At 35.5% G+C, this 12472-nt stretch overlaps 1 protein-coding gene across 1 annotated transcript in view; it reads left to right on the top strand.

Annotated features, from left to right (window-relative positions):
• SPAG17 (sperm associated antigen 17) overlaps window positions 1-12472 on the top strand; it is a 213394-nt gene that overhangs the window by 122245 nt on the left and 78677 nt on the right. Inside the window, exons 18-20 of the mRNA XM_059377113.1 lie at window positions 5815-5969; window positions 10077-10259; window positions 10925-11012. Of these exons, the coding sequence (XP_059233096.1) occupies window positions 5815-5969; window positions 10077-10259; window positions 10925-11012 (426 nt within the window). The remainder of the gene's footprint in view (window positions 1-5814; window positions 5970-10076; window positions 10260-10924; window positions 11013-12472) is intronic.

Raw genomic sequence — 12472 nt, 5'->3', positions numbered from 1 at the left:
AAATGTTATTTGTAGCTGAACTATGTAAATACTCTGATTACATTTCCTTTCTTGATACTTTTTGTTTTCCCTGGAGTTTGTTTCCTAACATTTTCTTCATTTGTGTAGTTTACTATGCATTTATCATTACTCAAGCTCTCCACCAGAGAGTAAGATCTCCTCTCAATACATTCAAACCTAACATTCTCTCAGTTTTACGCTAAGCCACCTCTCTCTCATATGCTGTGAACTCCTGTTAACCCTCCAGTCCTGCTTCGCAGCTGTGGGCCTGGGAGCCTCCTTCATTGTCATCCTGGTCACAGCTTTGGCCTCTCTTTCCAGCCAGATACTCCAGTGTCTGAACCCCATGTCATCTTCTTTCTTGGTTTACTCTCTTTTTGTAGGGGACTATCTCGTCTAGCTGCTTCCTGAATTAAAATAGATGACAGGTAAATTTGGGGAGCATTGGATGTTTGAAAACATCTTAATTCCACCCTTATATCTGAGTGACAGTTTGGCTTTATATAAAATAGCTCAATTTAGAAAACATTTTCCCTGAAAATTTTGAAGCCATTCCTCAGTAGTGTTCTAGCTTCTTGGATTGTCCTTGAGAAGGAAAAACAAAACAAAACAAAACAAAACAAAACATGAAATTCTGATTCCTGATCAGTTGTTTGAGTCTGGTTTCTGTTTTTTGAGGTTTTTTGTGTTTTGTTTGTTTGTTTGTTTGTTTGTTTTTCTCTCTCTGGAAGATTTTAACATCTCCTATTGTTCCAGTGTTCTTTGTTTCTTGTTTGTATGCCTTGGTGTGGTTCTGTTTCCAAGTATCATTCTGATAAGCCTAGTACAATGCAGAGACTCAAGTCTTTATATTCAGTAAAATGTTCTACAATCGTTTCTCTGGTAATTGTCTTCTTTATACTTTTTCTCATTTTTCTTCCCAGAGCTCCTATTATTCAGCGCTGGACCTCCTGGACTGAACTTCCAGTTTCCTTACCTTTCCTCTCCTAAGTCTCCAATACTTGTCTTCTTGTTCTGGAGACAGACTCAGTTTCACCCAGTTCTTCTACTGAGCCTTCTATTTCTGTTATCATCACGGTTAATTTCCTGAAGTTCTATTAATAATTGCAAATCACCTTTTTATAGCATCTTGTTCACATTCTCTGATACCATATCTTCTCTTATGTCTGTGAAGATACTAAGGTCCTTTGAAGTCTCAGTGTTTTCTCCCTGCATTGTCTAGTTTTCCTCAAGTTCTTTTTATTTTTTTTCTCAAATTTCTTTTTGGTTTTGTTTTTGGGTCTCCATTTTTTGTATTAGAGAGAAATATCTAATGACATTTGCCCTTTTGTTCATGTTAATAATGAGACACTAAAGGCATCATAGGAAGTGTTGCGTGAGCTCAGGGCAGGGAGTATTTGTCAATAAATGGACTTCATTTCGGGATATTTGGCTGGCTGGTTTCCCTGGGAGACCCAGCAGTGTTGGCATATTAGTCTATACTCTTAAGCCATTTAGATTCTCCAGGGGAAAAGAAATCCTAATCTGCTAACCAAAAGACATAATTTACTTGTCAGGGTTTTAGGAGCTGTGTGGTGGAGAGAAGGCAGTTAGATTCCTTGCCATTCAGCCTCATTCAAGGTGGTAACCACAAGTCACATGAAGCTTCCGAGTACATGAAATGTAGCTGGTCCAAATTGAGATGTTCTGTAAATTTGCTATACTATATATAAAATATATTACTTATAAAATATATATATTACTTATTATTATATATATTACAACATATATACTATATATTTGTATGAGTATATATACCAAACTTCAAAGACTTAATATGAAAGAAGTGGTATGTCTCATTAACAATTTTTATACTGATTACATGTTGAAATGATAATATTTTTGACAGATTGGGTTAAATAAAATATACTTTAAAATTTAACTTTACCTGTTTCTTTTTACTTTTCAAGTGTGACTACTATAAAATTTAGAATTATACATGTGGGTCACCTTGTATTTCTTGGACATCAATTTAAACTTTTATAAAACTCCTTATTTTTTTTTATTTATTTATTTTTTTGCTGTAGTACATCTCTCCCTTGGCAGTGCCTAGGGTCCATTTTCTTAGAATGCACTGCATCATTCTATAGGTAATAATCTTCCCTTTATCTGCTAAGGGGGTAGGAGGGCAGCCTCCTCATTGCTCAGAATTCTCAAGGCTTTCTGGGGACCCTAACAGCTTCCTAAAAAGTATTCTAATCTTCCTATTTTCGGTGCCACTTTCACCCCACTCTCAGAGGTACCTAACTGCCATGTCTTGAGCATTTCTGCACTTCTGCACACAAGTAAGGTTACTTTTGATCTCTCATAAAATTAATCTTAGAATTTGGTCTTCTATGTCTGCTGTCAGTAATCCCTTATCCTTCTGCTTTCCAGCTTCCAAACTCTTGTTGCCTTTATTTCCTCTCCTGTGACCTTCAATTTCATGGTATTAAACCCCAATAATTTTACTGTTCTTTTAATGAAGTGCCAAGAAGTACATGTGTTTAATCGTTTATCTTTAACTGGACATTCACCCAGACTTTTTTTTTTTTTTCAATTTGGTTCTGTCCCCACCATTCCATGAAGCTGCATGATTGCTGTCCTGCCATATCTATGGATATTTATCTTTCTTCATCTTCCTTGACCTTTTAACAGCATCACAGAGCTGAGTACTTCACTGTGAAATACTCCTCACTCTCCATTACCAAGATGCCCTAATATACCTCTCCTCAGTGCTGTGTTTGGAATTTTGTTGACCTAATGTCTAAATATCAAAATGTCTGGAGTCTTAGTCCTGAACCATCTTCTCTCTACTGTAAACATTCTTGTGATGATTCATCTATGTATTTGACCTAATACTAATGACACCTAAAATCTTACCTTCCAAACGATTTCTCTCTTGAGTCCACCCTAAAAGACCTAACTCCAAATTCCACTTGAATTTCTGACAAGCATCTCAGCTTCAGTGTCTTAGATGAAACTAATAATTTCCCCACCTAATCATGTTCCTCTCCTCATCGATCTCAGAAAATACCACCTTCAAGCCAAAATGTCTAAGTCGTCCTTTGTCTCAGCTTTTCCTGTGTCCTGCCTGTCTGATCCATCATCCAATTTTGATACCATCAAAGCTCCTCACCATCTCCAATGTGGCTACGTCAGTCCAGCCACCATCCAGCTGTTCTACCACAGTATCCCCCTCATCGCCAACCCACTTCTGCTCCTGCGCCATCCATGCTATCTATCAGACAGATACTCCATCAATTTCATCTTCTTAGGATATGTCTCTGAATCCAGGATGATCTATAAAAATCTTAATCAGATCTTAAAGGAAAATCTTACCTTGTTCACTTTTGTTTTCCTAGAACCTACACAGTATCTGGGACATAGTAGGTGTTTATTTTTTTAACTGAAGTATAGTTAATATACAGAGTTATATTAGTTTCAAGTATAAAATATAATGATTCAACTCTTCTATACATTTCTCAGTGCTCGTCACCTGTTTCACCTGCCTCTGGGCAACCGGCCTCTGGGCAACCACCAGTTTGTTTTCTGTATTTAAGAATCTGTTTTTTGTTTATCTCTTTTTTCTTTGTTTGTTCATTTGTTTTGCTTCATAAATTCCACATATGAGTGAAATCATGTGGTATTTGTCTTTCTCTGACTGACTTATTTCAATTAGCATTATACCCTCCAGATCCATCCATGTTTTTACAAATGACAAGAGTTCATTCTTTTGCATGTTGGGGTAATATTTAATTATATATATATGCAATAAATTTATATTATATATAGTATACATTCTATATTTACATATCTATATATTTAATTGTATATATATACATATATATTGTACCTATATCTGTATACATATATGTATATATGTAATTGTGTATATATGTGTGTGTGTGTATATATAAATATATCTCACATCTCCTTTATCCATTCACCTATGATAGAACATTTGGTTTACTGCCATATCTTTTTTTTTTTTTAAGATTTTTATTTATTCATTTTGAGAGACAGAGAGCAAGCATAAGCAGAGGGGAGGGGCAGAGGGAGAGTGAGAAGCAGACTCCCTACTGAGCAGAGAACCCTATGCAGGACTTCATCCCAGGACTCCAGGATCATGACCTGAGCTGAAGGCAGATGCTTAGCCAACTGAGCCACCCAGGTGCACGGTTGCCTCCATATCTTGGCTACTGTGAATAATGCTGCAATAAGTACATGTTTATTTTTAATAATAGATTTATGGCACCAGCAATATTATTATAGAGTAATAGGTAAAAGCCAAATAGTAAAAAAAAGGTGAAGAAAGATATATGAAAACTTGTTAAGCATTGATTGAGAGCAACTATAGCTCTGAGAAACTTAGTGTAAATATGTAAATTCTAGCAGCCAAAGTAAATATGAAAACACATTTTGCAGAGCTCTCTAATGGAAAGAAGGATACATATTCATCAGAAATTAACATATTTGGTTTAGGGATTTAAAGTAAAAGGAATTTGCAGGGCATCTGGGTGGCTCAGTGAGTTAAAGCCTCTGCCTTCAGCTCAGGTCATGATCTCAGGGTCCTGGGATCAAGCCCTGCATCAGGCTCTCTGCTCAGCAGGGAGGCTGCTTCCCCCTCCCTCTCTCTCTGCCTGCCTCTCTGCCTACTTGTGATCTCTGTCTGTCAAATAAATAAATAAAATCTTTATAAATAAATAAATAAATAAAAACAAATTTGCTTTTCCAAAAAGTAAAGTAATGGGTAGTACTGTATGTAACAAAAACAAACAAAAACAATTAATGCAAAAATATTCACCATATGTGTATTTCTGGTATTACTTCTTAGGGAACAGATGTAATAGCTTAAATGCCACACCATAGAGACTCTCACACAAGGGACTGGATTGGGGAAGTAAATGTATTATTTTGGTAATGCTACCAGTGTAAAATAGAAACAGTACTTTCCTAATATAATAAGCAATTCCATGCCTTCAGATCACCCAAACAGCAGAAAACTGAAAGTTCCTACACGAGTTTGATGTTGAAAATGAAAACAACAACCCACAGCTACCTAATTTATCTTCCTGTGGACATGTTTCCTTATATTGATCAGCAGTGAAATGGAAGCAGGACACAAGTGTGCCTACCCTCTCTGTCTCTCTATTGGTAGCTGCAATTGCAGGGCATGCTGAGGGTGGAATGTTCTGGAAAAGGCCACGAGTAGAAGTCGTTTGAAAACAGTATGTATGAAAAAGACTACTCACCTCATTTCTCTGTACTATAGCCCGGTACACATGGAGAGCAGTCTTTGGAGTGCAAAACAGTGACGCTTGGACTGGTGTGAGACTTGTCCTGGAAGTTACAAACTCTGTGTTGTTGGACGAATCTCTTTTCCTCTCTCAGCCCCAATTTCCACTGAAAAAATGAGGATTTTATTATTTTTAAATGGGAAAAATAACTGTACCTATTTATCTGGGGTTTTTAATAACGACAAAATGAGAGAATCTGTATGAAGGCATAGGAAAAGTTAAATAACTGCTTGACTTAATTATTATCACCCAGCCTTAATAAAAAAAAAAAAAAAAAAAACACCTGAAACCTGGTATCTGTTTTTCTATAAGAGTTGCTGAATTCAGTTCCAAAAAAAAAAAAAAAAATCCACTGCTTATGTTCTCATTAACAGTGAGACTAATAGGAAGAGAAAGGAGCTGAGATATGCCCTAGCAGGAAACCCTTCTTGGGGGAGGTGGAGGGCGGGGTGGAGACACACACACATACACAACAATGCAAATATGTTGATTTCAGGTTCTTCAAGAAGCCAACCAGCAGTACAGGTGGATTGATTCTTATTACCATACCCAGGACAACTCTCTACTTTTAGTCTTTCATAATCCAATGAATGTACAACGTCTGCATTGTGAACATTGGAGTATTGCTCTTCACTCCAATGTTGGATTCAGGTAACCAACTTAGTTTTGTTAATAGCTATCTTAGTTTAGTTACCTTGTTAGTTACTTAGTCACCTGGTTATCTTCTTAGTCTAAGCAAGGTGGCTCAAGTCAAAGAAAATTTCAATTTAGTTCAAGCTGAAGGTCCGAGCTGTATCAGCCACTGTGATAAGCATCAGAGCTATACCACTAAAGAAGACAGATATCACATCAGGACCAGTTAAGTCTAATGAGGATGCTCTTACTTCATACCTGATTTATTTAGATTCTAATAAAACTGCCTCTGAAAGATTTCAAGTAGAAAGTCTGAAACATGACATTCTACATGCTGATGTTGGACAACTCCACTTGATCTGGGGAAGACTCAAAAATAGGCAACTGAGTGACATATCAACACAACAGCCAGTTGCTCAGCAAACTGAGACCCCTAGAAATCAGTGATTTTCTTCCAAGCTCCTTGATTATTTCTTCAGGATCTTAAAGCTTTGTTCTCTTCTCAGTAATGATGAGAATATTTCATTTTTTCATTGCGGGTTAATGTATATCCAGTATTTATTATTTGTACAGCATTGTTTTAGCTTAAAAGGATACAGAATGGTAGAAAATGGACTTGCAGAATAACTGGGGAAACAGGTTGTATACTAATCCTTCGCTCACATAATATAGTACATTATTTTGGGAAGAATAGGAACACTTCACATGGAAAACCATTTAGAGATAGTGGCTCTTTGGGGGATGGATGGCAGGGCCCATTGGGAGAGAGGATAGTGTGAAAGGATGAGGAACAGATTATCTACAACATTTGCAATTCTTCTAAAATTAATCTTCTATTCCGGGTTTCTATTCTTTCAATTACTTTTGTAATTTACATTGCAATTGCAATGGGATTTACATTGTTCTACAACTTCATGCGTGACATTTGGATTTTGGGTGTCTATTACAATAAAATCAAATAGTATTCTCATGATAAATGTCCATTCCTGAGAGAGATGTATTAATGTCTGTCTTTTTTATTATAATTTTATCTGTTTCTCCTGTCAGTTTTCATGTGTACTGTATGTTTAAATTTACTTTTGAATCTATATTTTTAAAACCATCCTTCTAATACATTTTAACTTTTACCAACATAACATATCCTTCTTGTTCCCTTTAATGTTTTTGACCTTGAATTTCACCACATTTAATATAAGCATCATTGGACAGTATCTTTTATATAAAAATTTACTAATATAACTTTCTCAATCATTTTACATGTCAACTAGGAATTGTGTCTCACAATATTAATAGAAAATGGACTATAGTGGTTAAACTAATAAAGGGATTAGTTTTCTTCTGTAGTGAGAAATCTGGAATTGGGCAGTGTCTCAGGGATAGTGCAGCTACTCACCAAAGTTGTCAAGGATCTGGACCTTTTCTGGCTTTCTAAGTAGCTATCTGTCACCCTTTCATTTTCTTGCATAATTTTGATTTATAGCTACATGTCTCTTAAATACCAGCTTGGATTTTTCAGCTACTCTGAGATCCTCTGTCCTTGAAAAGATTTTAATAATAATTAGTAACAATATTTTATTTTTTTATATTTTATTTTATTTTTTCAGTGTTCCAAGATTCATTGCTTATAACAATATTTTAAAAGTTTATATTTTACTTTTTTAAAAATTTTACTTATTTGAGAGAGAGACAGATAGACAGAGCGAGATTATGAGCAGTAGGGAAGGGCAGAGGGAAAAGAAGTCACCCTGCTGAGCAGGGAGTCCAATAAAACTTAACTGACTGAGCCACCAGGGTGCACCTTCTTTTTTTTTTTTTTTTTTTTTTTTTTGGAGACAGAGACAGAGATCACACACGAGTAGTGGGGGAGGAGCAGAGGGAGAGATAATCTTTAGCAGGCTCCATGTCCACCTCAGAGCCCAACAAAGAGCTCAGCCTTATTTCCCTGAGATCATGACCTGAGCCAAAATCAAGAGTGAGACATTCAACTGACTGAGCCACCCAGGTGCCCCTAAGACTTTGTATTTTAAAGAATTTATTTATTTACTTCTATTTTTATCAATAATGTCTTTGGCTTCATACTTACCATTTAATAAGTATATTTCTACTTAAGGATTAATCTCTTTTCTTCTTTTTGTTAGATTGAATTTTTAGTTCATTCTTAATGTGTGATATTTTTAAAGTTATACATTCTATTTATATCCTTCTAGAGGTATCCTTTTAAACCACATATTTAAATATTTTATAACATAATTGGAGTTAATGAGTATTAATATCATTTCACAAAAAATGTTAAATTTTTAACATATTTTCACTTACTCCCAACCAATTGCCTACCTCCCGTTTTGAAATTTTATTTCCAAATTTTATTTCCAATTATTAAGTAACATTTTTTAATAACAGACAAGTAACACAAATATTTATTTACATTTAATTACAAATCGTACCTTTTTTTTCTCAGCTCGTATTTATATCCCATGTTGTCTTCTTTCTTAGATTTATTTTTTCAGTGCAGCTGGAATACATTTGTGAGCAATTCTTTCAGAAAGTATCTATGGCTGGTGAATTCCTGAATCATTGCATGCTGACATATTCTCTATTTTGTCACCTCATCTGAATACTGATTTGGCTGTGTTCCTTCATTACAGAAAAATAGCAAGAACTCTAGATTTTGTGTGAAAGGCAGACTCATTGAAAGGTTCTGGACTGGAGAGAGACATGATCTGACTTAAGAATAAAAAGGATCTCTCTAATGATTCTGTTGAGCGTAGACTACAGAGGATCAAGATTGGGACACAGAGACAGGTTGAGAGGCGACTGCAACCATCCTAGCAAGAGGTGATGGTGGCTTAAACCGGGAAGATAGCAGTAAAGTTTAAGTGAGAAGTGATTAGATTTTGTATATTAAAAAAAAATCATTTGGGTCTCCCACTAGATTGGAAGGGAGGGTGAGAAAATAAGAGTGGTCCAAGGATGCCTTCAGGGCATTTGGGCTGATCAACTTGAAGTATAGGCTTGCTGTCAATTAAGATGCCAAAAAGGCTTGATGGGGCAGTTTGGAAAGGAAGATCAGTCCATTTAAGAACAGGTTGAGTTTAAGATATCTTTTCCTTTCGCAATGAAGATGTTGGGTATCCATAATTCATAGTCTACAGTTTTCAGTTTATTTCTTTAAAAGGAGTCAAGAATGGAAGAAATTTGTGAAATTACCTGAGTGTAGAATCCCTCTAGCTTTATTTTTCAAGCTTTAGAAGCCCCACTTTCACATGATTTGAAATAACTAATCTTGATGGTCAAACCTAAATATTTCAACTTATTATCTCAGAAGCAACTCTTTCAGGACATTCGTATGTTAAAGTATACATAACATTTCACTACAAATAAGTACAATTATCAGTATAAATAGAATGAATGGGTTTGTTGACCAAATCCTGGTGAGCAACAACTCACTGGTGTGAGCATAATTGCCCAAGCAGTGTAGCGCACAGTATTTGGGGTGTGGGTATTTGAAGGCCAGGAAGTTTCACAGCAAGACTACAGCATTTCGATTAATCCAGCAAGTCAATTAAAAGAGTTTCTCTTGGGGCGCCTGGGTGGCTCAGTGGATTGAAGCCTCTGCCTTCAGCTCAGGTCATGATCCCAGGGTCCTGGGATCGAGCCCCGCATCGGGCTCTCTGCTCGGTGGCGAGCCTGCTTCTCTCCTCTCACTCTGCCTGCCTCTCTGCCTACTTGTGATCTCTGTCTGTCAAATAAATAAAGAAAGAAATAATCTTTAAAAAAAAAAAAAAGAGTTTCTCTTATGCTATAAAATTTCCCTAAAAAGAGATCGCACCATATTACTCTCCAGCTAATAGTGCTGGAAGAATCAAACTTTTTTAATCCTCTACTGGGATGGAAATGTCTCATTTTTAAATATGTATGTCTTTAATTGTGGATAAAGGTAGCATTTTTCACATGTTCACTGGTTATTTATATTTGACAGTTTTGTACAAATTATACCTAGGATATATCTGAGTCTATTGCATTTGTTACATGGGCAATTTTCATTTGCACAGTTGGTATCTTAAGTATTGGTTGATTATAACTGATAGTAACAATTGTCATTTGCTCTGTTTTGCCTTTTTTAAGGAATTATTTGGAACTTGTGGCAAAATCCATTCAAGATTGGGTCATAAAAGAAGAAGCCATATATCAAGAATCTAAAATGGCTGAGGAAATCAATAGGACAAAGGCTGAGCTGGAACTGAAATCTGCTGCTGCCAAAATCACTTCTCCTGGCAAAATCAATGCTATTAAAAAATCTAAAAGTAAGTAACTGGTTGAACTTACATGTAAAGTCCAAAGACATTTTCCTATTTGTTAATGTAATCAGAACTGAATACTTAAGTATTAAAAAGAGTTGCCTATAAATTTCTGTGACTCTTTACTTTTTCTAAAAAATCAAATAGTTGCATTCCAAATATGATGAGATCGATGATGGGATAATGGAATATTTGACATTATATTGATGCCGCTTCCTGCCAGACCTGGCAGATTCGATCTGTCCAGCAGATTAAATGTGATGTTAGGGAAATGCCAGATGTCTTTATTTCGGCAGGCTTGATAGGTTCATCTATCTAGGATTTATTGACAATATAGGAGACAAATTCAGAGTCAGTATCTCTCCATAAGAATGCTTACAGATTCCAAAAGCCGTAGGAAGAGAGAGTCTACTTCAATAAAAGCTTCAGGGTCACAACATAGTGAGAATGGAATTCCTTGCTTCCACCAAGGACAATGACTTCCTCATCTCTAGAGGAGCTCACTTCCACTTCAGAAATCTGCTCTAGAGGCAGTGAGAAAAAGTGAGAGATGAATGAACAGAGAGTTGGACTTGCTTGCCTATAAGATCCCCTACAATCCAGACATTTGGTCCTTCTACGAAACTTTGTTGTTGAGAGTTACTAAGAAATTTAATTTTCTCTGGTTATAGGTAGCAAAGGAATGAACAAAACAGAGATAGCAGATCAAGAAAAAGAAAAAGAGAAGGAAAAGATTCCTTTCATTTTAGAAGGCTCTCTCAAGGTAATTCAAGAAAAGACAAATGACACTGAATCATTACAAATTCAAATTTACTGTGTGATAGAGAGTTTGTGTGGTGAAATAGAAGTGATCTTTTTTTACTAAACTCTCAGAAATAATTGAATCTGCAATGAAAAAGCAGTCTCTCCGCTGAGCTGTCTTCTTCTCCAGGCTATAAACCTTTAAAGGACTCTGTGTCATTCACATTTATATAACCAAAATCCAGGGCGGTGTCTTGTTCATACTTAGTATACTCCCTCTTTCTGCTGCAGGTATTTGTTTTTTGTTTCCAATTTTTAATTGGAATTTTATTACAAAATTGATATATGGTTTACAATAAATCAAAATTACTTCGACTCTCCTAAGCCCCTGAAAATAAGAAATAGTAATGATTTGGTATGGTCTATACTCGTACCTGCACACATGCACGAATAAGGAAGTGGGTCTGCATTTGTGTGGTTTTGATTTAGATTGATATATATATATTTTTTTAACTCGGCCACATAACTTTGTTTCATAGCAACCTATCATTACTGTCACTTCCAGATAATATCTAGAGATTTAACTTATTTTCAGAGCAAGATTGTTAGTCTATAATCTGGATATTTATAAAATATAAAACAATTTCCTTATTAATAAGTGTCATTTATGTTTTTATTTATACAGAAGTATTTTACTTTTATGTAGTCAAATCCATCATTTTTGGCCAAAAATTTAAAAGACAAAAAGCACATTTTGTCAAGGATGGGAAGCAAAGTGAATTCTCATATACTGCTGGTTGAAATATAAGTGGGCACTTCTACTTTGGAAAGCTGGACATACGTATTAAAATCAAGCATACTCTCTCTCTTGTTCTGTCTCTCTTCCAAATAAAAAAATAAAATCTTTAAAAAAAGAGAGAGAGAGAAATATTAAAGGGGATCTTGTAAGTGGCGAGAGCACCCAAAAGTAACAGAGGCCAGAAAGGAACAGAAGCAATATACAGAAAGAATGACTTTATAGGTAATACAATGGCACGAAATTCATTTCTTCCAATAGTTGCTCTGAATGTAAATGGGATAAATGCTCCAATCAGAAGACAGAGTATCAGATTAGATAAAAAAGGAAGACCTATCTGGTGTCTGTAAGAAATTCATTTTAGACCTAAAGGACACCTCCAGATTGAAAGTGAGGAAATGGAGAACCACTTATCATGCTATGGGACATCAAAAGAAAGCTGGGGTAGCAATCCTTATAACAGACAAATTAGATTTTAAACCAAAGACTGTAGTAAGGGATGAAGAGGGACACTATATCATAGTTAAAAGGGCCTATTCAACAAGAAGATCTAATAATTATAAATATTTATGCTCCTAACTTGGGAGAATCCAGTTACATAAGCCAGTTAATAACAAAGTTAAAGAAGCACATTGATAATAATACAATAATAGTAGGAGACTTTAACACCCCATTCACAGCAATGG

The sequence above is a fragment of the Mustela nigripes genome, chromosome 14 (genome assembly GCF_022355385.1).
Source record: "Mustela nigripes isolate SB6536 chromosome 14, MUSNIG.SB6536, whole genome shotgun sequence".
Taxonomy (NCBI): Eukaryota; Metazoa; Chordata; class Mammalia; order Carnivora; family Mustelidae; genus Mustela; species Mustela nigripes.
This window is presented reverse-complemented; position numbering and strand designations above follow the sequence as displayed.